Genomic DNA, 21,924 nt, shown 5'->3' on the forward strand with positions numbered 1-21,924 from the left:
GTATGTTTGTGTGTGCACACATGCATGTGTATAGAAGGGTAAGTCAGGCCAGATGTCTAAGCCAGAGAGTTCACCAAAAGTAACAGTGACAAGGCAAGTAGTTATTGGCCCATTTTGCAAGAATCACATCCAGAAAATTTAGCTATGGTAGGAAGGGCAGGCAGGTGCTGAAGTTCTCGGCAGTCAAGACTCAAATATAAGAGGTGAATGAGTAGGCAGTGGTACTGGGGAACAAAGGGTCCAGGGAACAAGAAGTCAGGAATAAAAGTCCATAGAATCTTTGCAGTAAGTATTCAAGAGCCATGCAAATCTCCTACATAATGGGGAGGAATCCCAAGGGCAAGGCTGCAACATTTCATCTTAAATGGTTTCAGTGTGGCTAAGTCTGAATCTGACATTGGAGAGAAAGATATACACTTGATTGGAAGAAGTTTACTTCAACAACATTTATAGGTACCTACATCAATTTTCAGTTTATTGCAGTTAATAAATTGAGTAAACCAACCATGCTGGCTTGGGGGCATTATGGCCTAATGTAGTTCTAATTTACTAAAGCTTCTGTGTCTTTTTGTTTTGGCTACAACATTAATTGGCATTACATTGTTCTGTTTGTTTCTCTTATGCTATGATTCTCTTATGCTATTGAAGGAGAATTGGAAAACTGGTAGAGTAAAAGATTTGGGTTTTTGGCTTGAACGACACCTGTTTCTTGATCCTTTTTCACTCTTTTGCTTTGCTTCCTGGGTCCTATGCCCAAGGGGCCCAACCAGGGAGAATTTGGGGCCTTTAGATTTTTTAGAGAGGCGCGTTTACCAGACACATCTTTCTCTAATTATACTGACTTTCATGGCATGTCGTGGATAATTATGTTAACAAACTTTTAGTCCCTTTATTGTTTTAAACATTCACGGTCCATAAAAGGTAGAAGGTGGGAGTTGAGAGGTTACAGGCGTGTGGTTTGGGGGTGGAGAGGATGAGGGACCAGGGAGAGAAACTGTCATCCTGCCAAATCTATTTTGCGAATTTTATGGTTTTTTATACCCATCACTTGATTCTTAAACTGCTGATTGCAGATTGTGGTCTGACCTCAGGTAAGTGCATTGGAGTGTGTCTATGAAAGTTGTTGCCTGAAATTTCAAAGAAGAGGAGCTGAGTGAAAAGAACACAGGGCTAGAAAATATAACACATTTTATTCCCAGCTGTGCCAACAAATCGCTTTGAGGCCCTAGGCCATTTAGCCCTTCTGTGGTTTAGTTTTGGCTATGTCATTGAGCAGATATTAAAATAAATGATCTCCCAGAATTTTTGATGACATGAGAAAAAGCTAATGTCAATATAACATAAACAGATACAAACTTGAGTAAGAAACTTTCCCAGTATCACTGGACTAGTAATTGCACAACAGAAACTTAACCCTATGTCTCTCTGTATCCTAAACCAGTGTGAATTTTAACTTTAACTTCCCTCTGCTCACTGCAACCTCTACCTCCTGGGTTCAAGCGATTCTCATGCCTCAGCCTCCCAAGTAGCTGGGACTACAGATGAGTGCCATCACACCTGGCTAATTTTTTTTTTTTTTTAAGTAGAGATGGAGTTTGGAGTTTTGTCATGTTGCCCAGGCTGGTCTTGAACTCCTGAGCTCAGGAATCTGCCCTCTTTGGCCTCCCAATGTGCTAGGATTACAGGCATGAGCCACTACTCCCAGCCAACTTTAACTGCTATGTGGTGGAAAACCAGAATGTTACCCATATTTTAAATGATGTATTCTCACTAATTTTCCAACACCTGGTGAAACATTAGACAGAAGAGAAGACATTTTTTGTTATGGTCTTCCCATTGTCATAGCTCATACCCTCAAGAGTTCCATGCCCTCAAGGACCTGATTTCACTGTCTTCATCAAATTAATTAATTGGAAAAAAAAGCTTGAGAAGGGGAAGGGGGGAAATATTTATAATGTTTGGCAAGAAGGAAGATGAAACTGCTAACTGAGAAAAAAAAAATGCATGCTGTTTTATCTTTTTCCTGTTTGCAATGTTTTCTTCCCCTTCCTGTATAGTTTTGCCTTGGGGTAGAAAATTCTTAGCACATAAAATATTTTTCCCTCTCTCAGACATAACTTAAAAGCGTAGTAACTAGCAACATTAAGGAAGAGGGTTTTTTTTGTTTGTTTGTTTGTTTTTGGTGGGGGAAGTCTGAATTCCAGATGTGTGGCAACTAAAAGATAGGTGATTATTTGTAATTTGGTCAAAATGATCAGTCTGATTCTCCAAAGGTGAAACTGAATGGCAATGAATACTGAGTTCTGTTAAACAGAATGCCCTCACCCTCGATAAGGTAGATACCTACATCTGAATTACTGATACCTGTGAATATGTTACCTTGTGTGGCAAAAAGGACTTTGCAGATGTGATTAAATTAAGGATCTTGAAATTAGGAGATCATGTTGGATTATTTGGGTGGACTGAAAATAATCACAAGGTATTTACAAAAGGGAGGCAGAAGGGTCACAGTCAGAGAAGGAGATGTGACAGTGGACCAGAGGTCCGAATGATATAGCTGCAAGCCAAGAAATGCAGGCATTCTCAAGTCGCTGGAAAAGACAGGGAACAAATTCTGCCCGAGTCTGCAGATGGAGTGCAGCCCTTCCAACACCTTGATTTTAGTCCCCTAAGGTCCATTTCAGACTTCTGATCACCAGAACTGTAAGATAATAAATGTTATATTGTCTTAAGCCCCTGAGTTTATGGTAATTTATTACAGTAGCAATAGGAAGCTAATACACTTATGATGTTTACAGGGTTGTATGTTGACTCCCATTATAGACAGTAATTTCACACAATAATTTTCAAGGAAAAATACTGTTTTCCAGACTTGAATACTAAGGCCATAAAGCTCTTCAACCTGGAGAAAGCCTCTAAAAGTTATCATGAATGGGAAATTTACAAGGATGGGTCAAAATAGATCAATATTCTGTTTTACTCTTTGGTACAAGTTTAGACAAATCTGTTTATCTTGGACATGTTCAGTGCCTTACTGTAAAATTTATCTGTGTACAGCAGAAGTGAGAGGAGAACCAATGAGCTGAGAGATAATTCGATCAATCTGCTTCCTCCGTCTTTGCTTCAGGGCTTCATACAGGAAATCTATTGCTGTGTCAAGTTCCAGAGAAAAGCTTCATTCGTCCAAGTTACTAATCAGGCTAAACCACATAGACGTGAAGGAAGGGTCTAGAAGGAAGGGAGTGCCCCGCTGTTGATGGAGTAAGAGGATCGTGTACTGAGAAGTTGACCAGAGAGGGTCTCACCATGCACACAGTTCCTTCTGTACCTGTGTGGAGGAAAAGTACTGAGTGAAGGGCAGAAAAGAGAAAACAGAAATGCTCTGCCCTTGGAGAACTGCTAACCTAGGGCTACTGTTGATTTTGGCTGTCTTCTTAGTGGCTGGTAAGTTTGAATTCTCTTTGGGAGAACAGTGAGAAACCTGGTCTCAGATCTTCCTGAGTTTATTTTTTGTCTTTCTTCTGGGGCAATGCAAATCAATTGCAATAATAGCTATAGGGGGTTGCTAAATACGGGTTACTCCCATATCTAGTTTACTTTATCATCCTTTTTTCCGGTGTCTTGCTTATTTTACTTTGTATCCTACTGCAATATACAGATCTCTATAATTTGTCTTACTGCCCACTTCCTTATTTCCTCCTGTTTTTTGAACAAGGCAGGATAAATCAAATACATGCTAGCAGCAATCAAAGGCACTTAGGTTCTCTTTATCTTATTCTCTGCCCCCACCCCCTTTTTTGAGACAGGATCTTGCCCTGTTGCCCAGGCAGGCGTGCAGTGGTGCAATCATGGCTCACTGCAGCCTGTAACTCCAGGGCTCAAGCAGTCCTCCCACTCAGCCTCTCGAGTGTCTAGAGCTACAGATATGTACCACTATGCTTGGCTAATTTTTAAAATTTTTGATAGAGATAGAGTCTTGCTATATTGTTCCTGCTGGTCTTGAGCTCCTGGCTTCAAGCGATTCTCCCACCTCAGACTCCCAAAGCATTGGGATTACAGGTATGAGCCACTGCACCCAGCCTCTTCTCTCTTAAATTTTTTCTTAAAAAATAAGAACCCTAACTCATTTAGGTCCACATTGCCAGTAGCATAGATTAGGGCAGTTTATTGCTTTCTGTCACTTTCGATGATTAGGCACTTAAAAAATATAATATGCTTACAGTTACAGTGGTGTGTCTGTGATGTATGTCTGTATTTATCTTCAAGATGTGTGGGCTGTAAGAGACACTACGAGTTAGAGAACACACTCTTCAACATCTAGGTTCCTATAGAAGTTATAGAGAACTTGGGCCACTGTGGGGGTGTCCTGGTTTCACTGTAGAAGGTTAGGAGTTGGTGTGGGAGGGAGTTTTCAGGTTTCACTTTTAGTAGACGGAGCAGCTGCAAGGGAAGAGTGTAGTTGGTTTTAAATGTTATAATTTGATAATTGAAAGAAGAAAAGGTATTTTTCCTAATTTCTGAATGACTTCCAGCAAAAAATCTACTTTCCACATGTTAATCTTACTAGTGAGCACATGCAAAATAACTATACTCTATGTACCTTTCTATTGAGAATTTTCACATGCTTTTCCCCCTTTGATCTGCACAGCAACCCAGTGAATTAGACATGGAAGACACCTCTCCATTTTACAAAGGTAGAAACGGAGGCGTAGTGAGGTAAAATAATTTGCCCAAGGTTAGATATGACTAGTGTGCGGCAGAATCACAATCAGCAATGATATGCATCAGTAAGCAACACTAAACATTTGAGTGGGCAATTTTCCTCATTATTTAACCATTGTGCTTTTCACTGAAGAGCATCAGTGAAAAAAGTCAAGCCGATGCTTTTAGCCTTAACAGACTATTCCTCACCTAAAAAAGTCGAGTGATCTGAACCTTTCAGTAGTTGAGATCTCGTTGTAGAAAGCTCTTATAGAAACTTGCGCAGGACCCAGCTTGGCTGGGGCAGCCAGATAGGCAAGGAGCTGTTTATGTCACATTGCACTGTTACTTCTGGGAAAAGGAAAAAAAAAATGATTAAAACAAAATTTATAATTTTCAATTTTAAAGGTTGAAAAGTTTAAATTTTAAAACTATTTCTGAACACAACTAGAAAAGACTACATATATCAGATCATGAAGTCTATGCTTACGTTATTGTAAAGTTATTAAATGTTTAAAATCAAGATGTAAAAAAAAATATTACTTTACATGTAGTGATTTGGTGTGATAGGTTTACCATGACATGATTTAGAATAATGAGAGGCATACCACTTGGGGAAATGACTTTATGTCTTTATTGCTAAAACTGCTACGTTATTAATATTGCCAAACAGAAAGAACTCGCTTTGTACAAGATAAATTCACAAAGGAACAAGGGAGCTAATTATTTAAATGTAAAACATAGTATTCATTTGGCTTTCCTATTTTTGTTTACTTATTTGCTTATAACTTCAAGCAGCTTGGTAGTTAGTAAACAAGATTTATCCAGAAAAAAACCTGAGGGGAAAAATAAAAACAACCTAAATTGTGCACATCAGAGCAATATTCCCAACCTTATACCTGGTCCCCTTCCCGGGCACTCCCCATACCCAGTGCCACTTCCTCCTTCTTTTAGCCCTATTGTCTTCTAGATTTTTTTGTATGTGTTCAAATTATATTTTGGTGTTCCAATTAAAATTATTCCATCTTTTATAAAAGCTACTGATTTTGTGATTATGAGTTACTAAAAAGGAACCCTCCACTTCTTTCCTTCTTTGGGCTAATTTTTATTCACTTATTGTTGTCTTCCACTAGAGGACAGACAGTAACAACAAGAGGAGATAAAAATTAAGACAGGGCTCTAAGGTAGCTTTGGCAGATTTGCAAACAATGGAAAAAGATTAAAAACAATTGTGCAAAAGAAGGGTTTTGTCCTTATTAATAATTTTAGTCCCATCTTCCTTTTCTAGTTTGCAGTATTTGAGAATTTACGTTATAATACTTTATAGGTGTGTTTTTCTCTAAATGTTCATGCTTAAGCAATTAATTAATTAAAAGTCCTTATTAATGTGTATGTGTGTGTGTGTGTGTGTAGAATAGTGCCTAAAAGTTATTAGCAATCTAAATTAGAAAGACAAAAGTAAGATGAAACAATTGGTGAACATTTAAAATCAGTAAATCTTGAAATTGTATATGAAACTAGGACAAATCTAAAGCAGGGAGAAATTACAGTGGGTTGGAGTTGTGGAAGATTTTGTGGAGATGGGTCTTGAGCTAGGCTTTGAATGACAGGTTTGGATAAATGGGGAAATGCAGAAAAAGGAATCGGAAGGATGGGATGTGTAACATGTGCAAATGCAAGGTGCTTCAGAGAGAGAGAAAGAGCTGTAGCTTGCAGGAACAGAGATTGTGTGTTAAATGATAGTAGGAAATAAGGCTGGATTTTGGGGGTCCTTAATAGCTCAATAAAAGAACCTGGGTGTTAGTCAGTAGACAATGAGGAGCCATCTGTTCTTTGGTGAACAGGAAAATTTATAATTGAGTAGGAGTTTTGGAGAATAATGTGGTAACAGTGTCCCATTGAGTGGCAGTGGCACTAGGTAAAATATTTATTTTGAAACATGAGTCAAGAGCTTCTACCCTGGGGTTCTCATTTGAAAAAAGTTATGTGATGCCACTGAGATATATATGTGACTGAGAAGGGAGTTACGTTGTGGAGGAAGATGTTAAGTTCAGTATAGGAAGGGAGGACAAGTAGGAGGAAAATTTCTGCAGATACTTGGAAATACAGTCAGCCCTCTGTATTGCATCCCTGGATTCAACCAACTTCTGTTGAAAATATAAAGGGAAAAAATAGATGATTTCATTAGTACTGTACATGTACAGATTTTGTTGTCATTTCCTAAATAATTCAGTATAATAGCTACTTGTGTATTATTTACATTGTATTAGGTATTATAAGCAATCAGAGATGAAAGTATATGAGAGATTGTGCACAGGTTATATGAAATACTACACTATTTTATATTAGGGATTTGAGCATCCTTGAATTTTGTTATCTCTGGGGGTCCTAGAACTAATCCCCTAAGGACACTGAGGGATGACTGTATAGAAAACTCCAGTGTTTGTGAATCATTCATGAAGTAGATGATCCATCCCACAAACAGAATAAACATAGGGACAAAAAAAAATAGAATAAGCACTAGAGATATTTGGATTTGGGCTCTAAGAACCATACTTATCTCTTTCCAGTCTATAAAAGATAGGAAGACCTGAGAAGAGACAAGGGAGCCAAAGTGGAGTATCAGTTGAGTGCTTAACTTCACGTAGGAGGAGATACTCTTCTGAAATTGAAGATTAAGATGAGACATTACATATAGGGATGCTAGTAGGTTGAGGATGGCAATAAGGTAATGGGAACAAATGAGAGAGTTTACAGTAGATAAATTTCCTCCCAGTAAGGTCATGAATATTTCAGTTAATGGTGTTTAGTTAATAAAATGACCCAGTTGTTGTTTGATTTTATGTTGTGTCTGAAAAATTAACCTGTACATTGATTAAAATGTAGTAACCCTCAACACATTTTTGCATCTTCTCCCTTATTGTCACTCACATACATTTGTCAATTCCTGATTGGAATTTGGGAGGAGATCTGTGGTTATAAAATAGCTTTGGACTGTGTGATGCTAGTACCCCCTAAGAATCAAATCAACAATCATTACTTTTTAAATAATAATAATAGTAATAAATCTCACTGATTTATGTAATTCATAGAATAGGCACAGTCACAATCAGCCCTTTTTTTCCCAGGAAGAAATGACATTGTTCATGCATTGACACTAAGCAACTTCAGAGTTTTTCTCGCTAGAATTTATATGCCTAGACCCCATTCTAAGACCAAAATCTGGTTTGTATTTAAGGAAAGCAATACCAAAGAGTTCCAGGATTAAAGCAGGGCTAAAAGTTTTTCCATTTCTTTTTTGAGATAGGGTCTCACTCTATCTGTCACCCAGGCTGGAGTGGAGTGGTGCAATCATGGCTTACTGCGGCCTTGACCTCCCAGTCTCAGGTGATCCTCCTGTTTCAGACTCCCAAGTAGCTGGGACTACAGATGTGCACCACCATGCCAGGCTAATTTTTTTTTTTTGTTTGTATTTTTTGTAGAGGCAGGGTTTTCTCATGTTGCCCAGGCTGGTCTTGAACTCCTGGATTCAAGTAATCCTCCTGCCTTGGCCTCCCAAAGTGTTGGAATTACAGACATGAGTCACTGTACCTGGCCAGTTTTTCCACTTTTGAATACATAATTTTCTTTAAAAATCTCTGCTACGTTGACTTATTGATACTGTCGCAGGTTCTCTTAGAAATTAGACTCTGAGATAGAGTTTTGTGTACAGGATGCTTGTGAGCAGAGGGAGAAGCCTACCTGCAATCTCAACCAACTGACACCCTCACCTGACCCCACAGGGAGCTCAGGAGCTAGACTGGCCTTAGAGAGGCCCTGCATTGAATAAAAATGGCTGGTCCTTTATATTTCCATCTAAATCAGTCACTGGATATGGGCTCCCCTGGAAAGGGTCTGACTTTGGTCAAAGTAACTGAAGTCATCCCTGGAGAGGCTGAAAACTGAAGACTGTCTGTTGACAGTGATCCTAGTGGCAGGAACAAAAAGTCAAAGGCAATTGTTGGTGGCACATACTATGTCCACTCTAGTTGTCATTTCTAATACTCTTAATTCCTTCTTGAATTTCCAAGTTTCTACCTGGTATTTTTTTCTTTCATCCTGAATAATTTCTGTTATTGTTGCTAGTAGTGTAGGTCTGCTAGTGAGGAGTTCTCTTAGTTCTTAGTTTTCTTTTTATATATATTTTCCCCAATATCTTGTCTTTCTGTTCTTTTGATTGAATAATTTCTATTGCTATATATTCAAGTTCACTGACAATTACAATTTCCTTTCTCCTCTCCATTCTTCTGTAAATATTGTATTTTTCAATTTTAAGATTTCCATTTATTTGTTAAAAGTTTTTTTTTTCTCTGCTAAGATTTTTCTGTGTTTTTATTCATTCATCGTGAATATATTTTTCTTTATGTCACTAAGCATAGCTGAATGTTGCTTTAAGACTCTTGTCTGAGAATTCGAGTGTCTGGGTCAGCTTGAAGTTGTTAGTGTCCCTTAATGTATTTTCTCCTAAGAATGGGCCACATTTTCTTTGTTCTTTGTGATTAAATAGTTTTATTTGGGTTTTGAATGTTACACAGATTCTGTTATATTACTGTGTTGATATTTTACTTGGTTGGACTCAAACTGCAAACTCTACCCCTTGAACAGTATCTCAAATCTCAGTTCTTTTACAGGTAGCTAATTTGCTTTGACCGTGACCTGCAATGTGTGGTTTAGAGTCATCAGAGATATGCGTAGAGTGTATGCAGAATTTGGAACTCATTTACTCTGACTCTATCACTTTTCAGAGAGTAAGATTGCTCTAAAATCTGCCTGCTGGTTCTTCAGAAAACTGTGGGTTTTCTATTAGTTTTAGCTGCCTACTGTGGTATCATCTGCAGCCCTGTCTGGGGCTAACATCAGTAAAAATGGGGAAATAATGGGAACCTACACCCACAACTCTGAGTCCTTATTTCCTTCTTCCAAGCATTGACACCGTTCACAAATTTTTTTGCTTCCTCCACTTTCCAGTAACCTCGGGTAGTTGTTTTTATATTTTGTCCACAATTTATAGTTCTTACCTGTGGAAACTCACTGGCCCATAAAGAAGTGAAACTTTCTTCAAATATACATATTTTAAAATATTATTGTATTTTTACAACAATATTATTGTATTTTTACAACTAATATTGACTTAATGGTTATATTGTTTTGGATGTTAAGATTGAATATGTTATTATGCCTTTTTGCTTTCTAAATTTTATCCATGCATTGGATGTTTTGGTACATTTCACTTTTCTCAATAAAATTTCATTCTTCTTTTCCACAATTTCTAGTAAAATTTCTAGATACGAATTTAGATACCAATAGATACCAATTTCTAATACGAATATAACTCTGTGTTGGTTCTAAAGATCAGTTATGTAATTCTAACCACTAGCTGTTTCATCTTTAGAAATTGCTTAACTTCTTTTGACAGTAATTTCCTCATTTGTGAAATGAAGGAGATGTATGACACTATTAAGAAGTATAAAGCCTTCAGAAAGGAAGTACTTTAGAAACCTTCTAATTAAAAATCTTTCATTTTATACATGGGACAAATAAAGCCCAAGCGTGTATGTGGGATTGCTAATCATATCACACAGCTTTCTGGGGTATGAGCTGAGTTTTGAACACCTTCATAGTACAAAAATTAGAGGGCAAAGGGATGGGGCAAGTGTGTGGGAGGAAATCTATGACTTTTAGATGTGATACATTTGAAATGACAGCAAGTATTCAAGTGGGGATCAATTTTAGCTAAATGTTTGAGATTTTTGCTTAGGAAAAATAAGTCAAAGCTAAAATGTGGGCGAGTTATTCTGTCAACCAGTAATTTAGAGTGTCTGTCATGTATCAGTCACTGTGCTTCATGCTGTGGACATTTGATCAAGACAGACACAGGTCCTGCTCTCATGGAGTTTAAATCTGCTGGGAAAGATAGATATTAAATCAATTACTGCAAATAAATAATGTGCAAGTGCGTAAGGATAAATGTAGGGTGACATAGAAATGTGTAATCGGTGAGTCTAATCTGGTTTGAGGATCAAGTTAGGCTTCTCCAAGGAAGTAATGTTTAAGATGAAGATGAAGAGAAACAGCGAGGTAAGAAGAGTTGAGGGATGAACATTCCAGGCAGGTCCAACAGGCTTACTGAAGGACAGAGGGAGCTAAACTGACTGGAGTGGTGAAAACAAGAGGAAATCACCTGTGTAGAGATCTAGTTGAAGTTCAAGGGATTGAGGAGCAAGAGGAGAGAAAGTGTAAAGAGAAAAAGCAGCTGAGACTTTGGTGAATACTGACATTAGGATGCCCAAGGAGAAAGATAGCTTGCAGAAAAGATATGGGAGGAGGCAGTGAAGATAAGGAAGGAGACAGAGAAGGGAATGCATGGGTGTAAGTGGGAAGGCTAGGAAAGGGGTTTTAGAAGGAGAGGAAAGTGGTTAATTGTATTAAAATCCACCATCAACTTAGGAACACCAGCACTGAAAAGAGGCCAAAAGCTTGACTATAAAAGGGCTGGTGACCTTGAAAATTGCAGTTTGAGTAGATAGATGTGGGAGCAGCGAGATTGCTGGTATTGAGGAGGGAGTGGGTGGGAAGGAAATTGAGGCTGTGGGCACAGACCACTCATTCTAGAAGTTAGGCAGTGAAGAAAGGAGAAGGGATCCTAGCTAGAAGAGGAAGTAGCATCTAATAAAATTTTTTTTTTTTTTTCTACCAACATAGGGGAAACCTGAGTGTATTTAAAGGGTATTATTTGAGAAATTTCAATGATTTGGAAGAAATATTTTTCCAACCAGTATGTGTTTATGTAGTTTTAGTTTAGTAATTTCTTTTCTTTTTCTCTGCCATTTTGTTACTTTACCATGAATGCTACCTTTTCCTAAAAGGTTTATCTACTACATAATATGAGAATATCTGCTTATATGATTCATTTTGTGGTGCTGATAATTTCTTGAAAGAAAATGTCCAAATAGTAAATGTTTACAGGTCCCCAATAATAAAATCTAGCTATTTTAATTCTTCACAAAATTATCCTACTTATCTTTAATTGGCTCTTCCCTAGTTGTTCCCCAGGGATGGTTCTAAACCAGTAATTTTAAGGTAGTTGCCAGACAGAATTCCCTCTAGAGCCTAAGATTGCCTATTGAGCTTAAGCCTGCATAATCAGACTTTTCTAGTATATAGGGATCTAGACTTTCACAAGTCTTTTCAGGGTGTTCTGATGGGTGCCAGGGTTCAGAACACTGCTCTGAGTCTTTTCTAGTTTCCTCATCACCCCAACTATCCTCATGTCCTTTGCAGACAGCTGCTCACCTCCTGATTTACCATTGTCCAGTGTGGACTTCTTTAATGTCCACAGATGGTAAGGTTTCTGAGAGCAGGGACCTTGCCTCATTCAAGCTGCCATTTCCTAAGCTCTGCCGAGCTACTTGCCACTAAGTAGGTACTAACAAGTGTTTGTTAACCCGCTTCCTCAAAATGTTTCTTGTGTCTGTAATAATTCTTAACCTTTCTGTTCCCCTCTTAGAGATGAAATATCAATCTTTTCAAAAGCAAACCTGCTTTTTGTCTCATTCCTTCTAGTACCTCTGGGATCCCGCTTGACCAGTTAGCTTCCTCATTCTTGTAACTTCTGGCTCTCCCTCTTTCTGTCTATGAATGTGCTGTGTTCCCCTCTATTATTAAATCCTTTTTTTTTCTATTGAGACAGAGTCTCACTCTGTCACCAGGCTGGAGTGCAGTGGTGCGATCTTGGCTCGCTGCAACCTCTGCCTCCTGGGTTCAAGCAATTCTCCTGCCTTAGCCTCCCGAGTAGCTGGGACTACAGACACGTACCACTATGCCTGGCTAATTTTTGTATTTTTAGTAGAGACGGGGTTCACCATGTTGGCTGGGATGGTCTTCATCTGTTGACCTCGTGATCCGCCTGCCTTGGCCTCCCAGAGTGCTGGGATTACAGGCGTGAGCCACCACACCTGGCCTGTTAAATATCTTCTTGATCCGTCATAGTTCCTGATGTTGCTCCATCTCTCTCTGTCTTTCAAGTTTAACATGAAAGGATGAAACCAGTGTCATTTCTCCCATTCTTTCAAGGTCAGCATTCTTGAAAGACTAAGTCTACATTTGTTGACTCCATTAACTCTGATCAGCCCCTTTCAATCTGGTTTCCACTTGTACTTCTTTTTTTTTTTTTTCCTTGTTATACTTGATGTTCTAGGGTACATGTGCACAATGTGCAGGTTTGTTACATATGTATACATGTGCCATGTTGGTGTGCTGCACCCATTAACTCATCATTTACATTAGGCATATCTCCTAATGCTATCCCTCCCCCCTCCCCCCACCCCATAACAGACCCTAGTGTGTGACATTCCCCTTCCTGTGTCCAAGTGTTCTTATTGTGCAATTCCTACCTATGAGTGAGAACATGTGGTGTTTGGTTTTCTGTTCTTGCGATAGTTTGCTGAGAATGATGGTTTCCAGCTACATCCATGTCCCTACAAAGGACATGAACTCATCCTTTTTTATGGCTGCATAGTATTCCATGCACAGAATGTATATGTGCCACATTTTCTTAATCCAGTCTGTCATTGATGGACATTTGGGTTGGTTCCAAGTCTTTGCTATTGTGAATAGTGTTGCAATAAACATACCTGTGCATGTGTCTTTATAGCAGCATGATTTATAATCCTTTGGGTATATACCCAGTGATGAGATGGCTGGGTCAAATGCTATTTCTAGTTCTAGATCCTTGAGGAATTGCCACACTGTCTTCCACAATGGTTGAACTAGTTTGGAGTCCCACCAACAGTGTAAAAGCATTCCTATTTCTCCACATCCTCTCCCGCACCTGTTGTTCCTGACTTTTTAACGATCGCCATTCTAAATGGTGTGAGATGGTATCTCATTGTGGTTTTGATTTGCATTTCTCTGATGGCTAGTGATGATGAGCATTTTTTCACGTGTCTGTTGTACTTCTTCGTTAAACTTACTCTCTTTCAGATCTTAAGGTCACTGATGACCTTTTTGTTACCAAATGATAAAGCTTCTTAATTCTTAGGTTAAGACTGTTCTGCATATGTTTTATTCTTGATTGTTCCTGTCTTGAAACCTCTTCTTTACTTGGTTTATTAGTCTGTTTTCACACTGCTGATAAAGACATACCTGAGACTGGGCAATTTACAAAAAAAAGAGGTTTAATGGACTTATAATTCTATGTGGCTGGGAAGGCCTCATAATAGTGGTGGAAGGTGAAAGGCACATCTCACATGGCTGCAGACAAGAGAATAGAGCTTGTGCAGGGAAACTCCCATTTTTAAAACCATCAGATCTCATGAGACTGATTCACTATCACAAGAACAGCATGGGAAAGACCTGCCACCATGATTCAAATACCTCCCACTGGGTCCCTCCCACAACATGTGGGAATTTAAGATGAGATTTGGGTGGGGACACAGCCAAACCATATCATTCTGCCCCTGGACCCTCCCAAATTTCATGTCCTCACATTTCAAAATCAATCATCCCTTCCCAACAGTTCCCCAAAGTCTTAACTCATTTCAGCATTAACTCAAAAGTCCACAGTTTAGTCTCATCAGGGACAAGGCAAGTCTCTTCCACCTATGAGCCTGTAAAATCAAAAGCAGGTTAGTTACTTCCTAGATACCATGGGGGTACAGGCATTGTGTAAATACAGTCATTCCAAATGGGAGAAATTGGTCAAAACAAAGGGGCTACAGGCACCATGCAAGTCCAAAATTCAGCAAGGCAGTCAAATCTTAAAGCTCCAAAATGATCTCCTTTGATTCCATGTCTCTCATCCAGGTCATGCTGATGCAAGAGGTGGGTCCCCATGGTCTTGGGCAGCTCTGTCCCTGTGGCTTTTCAGGGTACAGTCACCCTCCCAGCTGCTTTCATGAGCTGGTGTTGAGTGTCTGTGGCCTTTCCAGGGGCAGAGTGAAAGCTGTCAATGGATCTACCATTATGGGGTCTAGAGTGCAGTGGCCCTCTTCTCACAGCTCCACTAGGCAGTGCCTCAGTAGGGTCTCTGTGTGGGGGCTCCAACCCCACATTTCCCTTCCATACTGCCCTAGCAGAGGTTCTCCATGAGAGTCCTGCCACTGCAGCAAACTTCTGCCTGGACGTCCAGGCATTACCATACATCCCCTGAAATCTAGGTGGAGGTTCCCAAACCCCAACTCTTGACTTCCATGCACTGGCAGGCTCAACACCACATGAAAGCTGCTACAGCTTGAGGCTTGCACCATCTGAAGCCATGGCCTGAGCTGTATGTTGGCCCCTTTCAGCTGTGGCTGGAGCAGTTGGAACACAAGGGGCCAAGTCTCTAGGCTGCACACAGCATGGGGATCCTGGACCTGGCCACAGAACCATTTTTTTCTCCTTACCCTCCAGGCCTGTGATGGGAGGGGCTGCTGTGAAGACCTCTGACATGCCCAGGAGACATTTTCCACCTTGTCTTGGGGATTAACATTCAGCTCCTTGTTACCTATACAAATTTCTGCAGCTGGCTTGAATTTCTCCTCAGAAAATGGGATTTTTTTTTTCTATGACACTGTCAGGCTGCAAATTTTCTGAACTTTTGTGCTCTGCTTCACTTATAAAGCTGAATGCCTTTAACAGCACCCAAGTCACATCTTGAATATGTTGCTGCTTAGAAGTTTCTTCTACCAGATACCCTAAATCATCTCTCTCAAGTTTAAAGTTTCACAAATCTCTAGGGCAGGGGAAAAATACTGCCAGCATCTTTGCTAAAACATAACAAGAGTTACCTTTGCTCCAGGTCCCAGCAAGGTCCTCATCCCCATCTGAGACCACCTCAGCCTGGATTTCATTGTCCATATCATTATCAGCATTTTGGCCAAAGCCATTCAACAAATCTCTAGGGTGTTCCTAACTTTCCCGCATTTTCCTATCTTCTTCTGAGCCCTCCAAACTCTTCCAACCTCTACCTGCTACTCAGTTCCAAAGTCGGTTTGCCATTTTGGGGTATCTTTTCAGCAGTGCCCCACTTTTCTGGTACCAATTTGCTGTATTAGTCTGTTATCACACTGCTGATAAAGACATACCTGAGACCAGGCAATTTACGAAAGAAAGAGTTTTAATGGACTTACAGTTCTATGTGACTGGGAAGGCCTCACAATAATGGTGGAAGGTGAAAGGCACATCTTACATGGCAGCAGGCAAGAGAAGAGAGCTTGTGCAGGGAAACTCCTGTCTTTATAACCATCAGATCTTGTGAGACTTATTCACTATCATGAGAACAGCATGGGAAAGACCTGCCCCCATGATTCAAATACTTCCTACTAGGTCCCTCCCACAACACATGGGAATTCAAGATGAGATTTGGGTGGGGACACAGCCAAACCATATCACTCGGCTTTATGGCACTGCATTTACATCCTACTTTTCTTCATTGTTTTTGTTAAGTGCAATGCCTCCAAGAGATCTCTAATTATAAATGTTTGCAAGGCTCTAGTTTTGGCCTTTTCTCTAACATCAGAGACTGCTGTTTGGCAGCCCATGGGTTTGCAGACACTTTTAGCTGAGTGTGTAATTTTTTTTAAAAAAACTAGCTGCCAATTAATAATAAAATTTGGAGATTTTACCTATAATCCCTGACCTAGTGTCTGGGGTGGCAATAAGGATTAAGTCCAATGATGCAGGTAAAGTACTTAGCACTGCATCTTCATTTATAAACATTCAAAAATGACAATTTAATGATATTTTGTGGTTTTCAAAGCTCTTATATATTATTTGATAACATTTAATTAGGCCCCTACAGATAAACTTTTTGGTTGTTTTCAGTTTTTTTAAACTACAATTTCAAAACTGTTTTCAGAGTTTTTGGAAAACAATGCTAGAATTAGTATCCTAGTACATATCTTTGCATATGTTAATATGCATATGTATTCAATGTCTACATATCCATTGAACATGTTGTCCTTTATGATCAGTGATATACATTTGTACAACATCTGCCTTAGGTTAGGGAATATGTTTGTCTTCATTAACTAGTTTTGGAGTTTGTGACAGTAATTGCCTCAAAAAAATACTCCCAAAACCAAAAATGATAGTACATGTTTTGCTGAAGGGAAAATGAGAGGATATAATTCATTTAGTTATCTAAAAAGATCCAAGAAAGAAGCAAGAAAGGAAGAAGTAAAAGTCATATTTTCAAGCCATTAGAAATTGTTTAATGCTTAATCCATGCATAATTCGTAGTGGTTCATCTCTACATTCGTTATAATAACTTTGAAGATTTATTGAAGTTTGAAAGAAACTTTGGAACTTCAAGACTTGTTTAAGTTTGAAAGAAAATAGACTTCAAGGGTTAAAAGCTTGACTCACCAAATGTAGAGTGAAATAATTTTATTTGGTTTCCTCAAGCAAAATGCCATGGTATTTTTAGATTTCAATGTATATTAATTTTGTGTTCTAATTTTTGAAGTACTGTCAGTAGAACACAGAAACTTTTAGTATGAATTTCCTGGAAAATTAATGTTTGCCATTGTAACAGTATGAAATACAACATGGTTTTCAAATGAAAACATTCTCCCTCACATGTCTCACAGCATATTATCTTAATTGTTCTTCCTTCCAACAAGTACTGTAGTAAATTCATTAAAATTTAAATAACAGTAAAGTTTATAATAAGCAATTAGAATGAATTTTACTTAGCTCAGTACCAGCATAGAGACCCCAAGTCCTATAAAGAAATGTCCATAGAAATGTCAAAATAAACCATTATACACTATTCTCTTTTGCAGCTAATATAGTTTCCTGATAAAGTCATAACCACATTAGTTAGTCCACAGTTTTGCCCCAAGTTGAGTTTCAGTTTGAAGTTCATTTATCAGACTCCTAACTTACCTGTTTGTATTCCTCCAGAAGACCTGCAACTGAAGGAAAGGGCAGAACATCTTTTTTATTTTCCATCTCCATACATTAGAAATAGTACATGAGTATTAGCAACAATGTTAACCATTTAAGTATGGCATAATACTCGCTCTCTTTTGATTAGTAATAGTTACCGAATTAGGGGTTTTTAACAGGAACGGTGATGTTTCAGAAATGTCTATCTCTAAGTTTTTTTAGAGAGTAGGGCATGCAGAGCACAGCATTTTACATTAAATAAAAACTGCTTAACATGACAAGAAAATCATGTGCTGTTTCTGAGAGCCCTTTTTTTTTTTTCACTGGAGGAAACCTCCATGAAGTGTGGGTTTGCAGCGTCATGCCTGTTTCTATGTGTGGGTGTATATGCTTGCTCAGGCATAGGACGATGATGATTTGGGAAAGGAAACTTCTGGTGCTCAAAGTGAGTAAGAGGTTTCGCTAGTAGTAAAATCACGAAAGCATTCTTCCTTCTACTGATGATTTTGACTTAGACATAATTTTTTAAAAAACATTATTTTCAGTGTGAAATATCTTTGTATTTAGTTTTGTGTTTATTTGTGTAGAAGCGTATTCTAATGTTATGTGTGTGAAAACCTAATGTTTCTGATGCTGTTTTTCATTATCTCCTTTCTGAAACATCACCATCCTTCAGCTGCAGAATTCACATTTTTCTCAACCACACATGAAACATTCTCTAAGATAGATCATATGTTAGACCACTTTGTGAGTGGAAAAACAACTCAAATTGTTTTTGCTTTGCTCTCACACCATAACAATTAACACTGATGAATTCTGTGACCAAAAGTTTGTTTGTTTGTTTCTACACACCAAGCAATGAATTCTGCAGTGGACACCCGCTGGTTGTATCCTGATTCCATTCAATTCTGATGCTATTTACTTGAAGGAAAGATCAGATCCCAAGCCTCAGGTTATTTTGCCTGTGCTTCTGACTGGCTGGCTATAAGTCTGGATTCCCATGACCCCCTCCTTGGGTTCGATTAATTTTCTAGAACGGCTCACAGAACTCAGCGAAACACTTACTTATATTTACTAGTTTATTATAAAAGATATTACAAAGGATACAGATGAAAAAGTGCATAGGGCAAGGCATGTGGGAAGGGGTGCAGAATTTCCATGCTCTTTCCAGGTATGCCACCTTCTAGTAACCTCCATATGTTTAGCTATCTGGAAACTCTCTGAACCCAGTCCTTTGGGTTTTTATGGAGGTCATTAGATAAGCATAATTTATTAGCCATTGGCCACTGGTGATCAACATAACTGTCAGCACCTTTACCCTCCCCAGAGGTTGAAGGGTGGGGCTGAAAGTCAACCCTCTTGTCATGCTTTGGTCTTCCCAGTGACCAGCCACGATCCTGAAGTACTAACCACCAGTCAACTAATAAGCATACGCAAAAGACATCATTTTGGAGACTTTAAAGATTTTAGGAGTTCTGTGTCAGGAAACAGGGTCAAAACCCAAATGTATATTTTACAATATCACAGGCACAAAGCAAGTTTTAACAAATTTAAGAAAATTGGTATCATATCAAGTATCCGCTCCAACCGTAATGATATAAAACCTGAAATCAGTAACAGGAGGAACTTCACAAATACATGGAAATCAAACAATATACTCCTGAACAACCAATTGGCTAATAAAATTAAAAGAGAAATTAAGAACATTTCTTGAGACAAATGAAAATGGAAATACAACATACTGAGACCTATGGGATACAGCAAAAGCAGCTATAAGAGGAAGATTTATAGCAATAAATGCCTACATTAAGAAAGAAGAAAAATCTCAAATAAACAACCGAATGTTGAACGTAAGGAACCAGAAAAACATGAACAAACTGAACCCAAAATTAGTAAAAGGAAGCAAAGAATAAATATCAGCACATCAATAAATAAAATACAGACTAGAAAAACTATAGAAAAAAATTAATGAAATGAGTTGCTTTTAAAAATGATAAATAAAATCAACAAACCTGTAGCTGATAAATTAAGAAAAAAAGAGAGACTCATATCAATAAAATGAGAATGAAAAAGGAGACATTACAACTGATACCATAGAAATACAAAGGATCACAAGAGACTGTTATAAACACAATTATATGCCAACAAATTGGATAAGCTAGGAGAAACGGATAAATTCCTGGACATATACAACCTCCCACAGTTGAATTATGAAGAAATAAAAAAATTGAACAGCCCAGTAATAAGTAAAGAGATTAAATCAGTAATAAAAAATCATCCATCAGAGAGAAGTCCAGGAGCTGTTGGCTTCACTGCTGAATTCTACCAAACATATAAAGAAGAATACTAATTCTTTTCATTCTTCCAAAAATTGAAGAGGAAGGAATACTTCCAAAGTCATTTTACGAGGCCAGAATTACCCTCACACCCAAATAAGACAAGGACACTAGATAAAAAGAAAACTACAGGCCAATATCCCTGGTAAACATAAATGCAGAAAATCTTTAACAAGATGCTAGCAAGCCAAAATAAATAGCAGATTAAAAAGACCATTCATCATGATCAATTGGACTTCCATCCCAGGGATGTAAGGATCAATAGACACAAACCAATAAACATGATACATCACGTGAACAGAATGAAGAACAGAAACCAGATGATCATTTCCATAGATGCAAAAAAGCCTTTAAAAAATTCAACATCCTTTCATAATAAAAATTCTCAAGAAATTAGGTATAGAAGGAAAGTACTCCAGTACAGTAATGATTATACATGAAAAACTCACAGCTAACATCACACTTTATGGGGAACAATGGAAAACCTTTCCTCTAAGATCAGAAGCAAGACAAGAATGCCCACTCTTGCCACTTCCATTCAACGTGGTACTGGGAGCATAAAGTTGTTAATATTTCCTCATAATGCTGGAAGTTCTAGCTGGAGGAATTAGGCAAGAGAAATAAATAAAGGGATCCAGATAGAAAATATAGAAGTTGGCCGGGCGTGGTGGCTCACGCCTGTAATCCCAGCACTTTGGGAGGCCGAGGTGGGCAAATCACAAGGTCAGGAGATCGAGACCATCCTGGCTAACACGGTGAAACCCTGTCTCTACTAAAAATACAAAAAATTGGCCGGGCATAGTGGTGGGTGCCTGTAGTCCCAGCTACTCGGGAGGCTGAGGCAGGAGAATGTCGTGAACCCAGGAGGCGGAGCTTGCAGTGAGCCGAGATTGCACCATTGCCCTCCGTCCTGGGCGACAGAGCAAAACTCTGTCTAAAAAAAAAAAAAAAAAAAGTAGTCAAATCATTTCTGTTTGCAGACAACATGATCTTATATATGGAAAACTCAAAGACTCCACGAAAAATTCTTAGAACTAAAAAATGAATTTAGTAAAATTGCAGGATACAAAATCAACATTAAAAATTAGTAGCTTTTCTATACACTAACAGTGAACTATCTGAGAAAAAAGTAAAGAAAATCCCATTTTTAATAGCTACAGAAAATAAAATACAAAGAGATAAATTGATAAATTTACCCAAAGAGATAAAAGTCAAGAAAGTATATATGTGTGTGTCTATTTCTGGATTATGTATTATATTCCACTGATATATGTGATTATCTTTTAGCCAAGACCAGATTGTTTTGATTACTGCAGCTTCAGAGTTAAGCTTAAACTTAAGTAGATTTTTTTCTCTCTCTCTTTTTCTGTTGTTGTTCTTTTTAAATAAGCAGCTTGGCTATTCTAGGTTTGCATTCATATATGAATTTTATAATTATCTTCTCAATTTACACAGAAAAGACTACCACATTTTGATTGAGACTGTTCTTGAGGAGAACTGACATCTTAATAATATTGGGACTTTCTATTATATAGGGTTTATCTAATTCATCTCAGCAATATTTTATAGTTTTCATTATACAGGTCTTACACAACTTTTATTACCTTTTTTTCCTAGGTATTTTTTTGCATTATTGTAAACATTTAAAAAATTTCATTTTCCAATTTTTTGTGCTAGTATCGAAAAATGTAATTGTTTTAAAGTATTATTAGTATTTTATGTTATTACTTTATTAAGTTCATTTAGTTCTAGGAAGAGAAGAAAAACTGTTAAAGTGCATCTCTGAAAATTCTATGCCTAATATTTTACTTCTTACATAGTGCAAGATTTGATTTGTTAATATTTTGTGAAAAATTTGTATCATTTGTAAGTGTTGCCAGTTATTGTTTTTTAATTTGTAATGTGTTTATATAGTTTTGATATATAGTTAATTCTGCCTTCATAAAATGGGTTAGAAAGTGTTCTCTCCTTGATT

The 21,924-nt window shown here is 38.0% G+C and overlaps 1 protein-coding gene across 7 annotated transcripts in view; it reads left to right on the top strand.

Annotated features, from left to right (window-relative positions):
- Nucleotides 1-3,105: 3,105 nt before the first annotated feature.
- Nucleotides 3,106-21,924, top strand: part of CD200R1 (CD200 receptor 1) — a 35,851-nt gene continuing 17,032 nt past the window's right edge. For 3 of the 7 annotated variants that reach the window (XM_077990739.1, XM_077990742.1, XM_077990743.1), the window contains exon 1: nucleotides 3,106-3,444. In XM_077990739.1, coding sequence (XP_077846865.1) covers nucleotides 3,378-3,444 — 67 coding nt within the window. In that variant the 5' untranslated portion in view covers nucleotides 3,106-3,377. 7 annotated transcript variants of the gene reach the window in all.

This window comes from Macaca mulatta, chromosome 2, assembly GCF_049350105.2.
Source record: "Macaca mulatta isolate MMU2019108-1 chromosome 2, T2T-MMU8v2.0, whole genome shotgun sequence".
Taxonomy (NCBI): Eukaryota; Metazoa; Chordata; class Mammalia; order Primates; family Cercopithecidae; genus Macaca; species Macaca mulatta.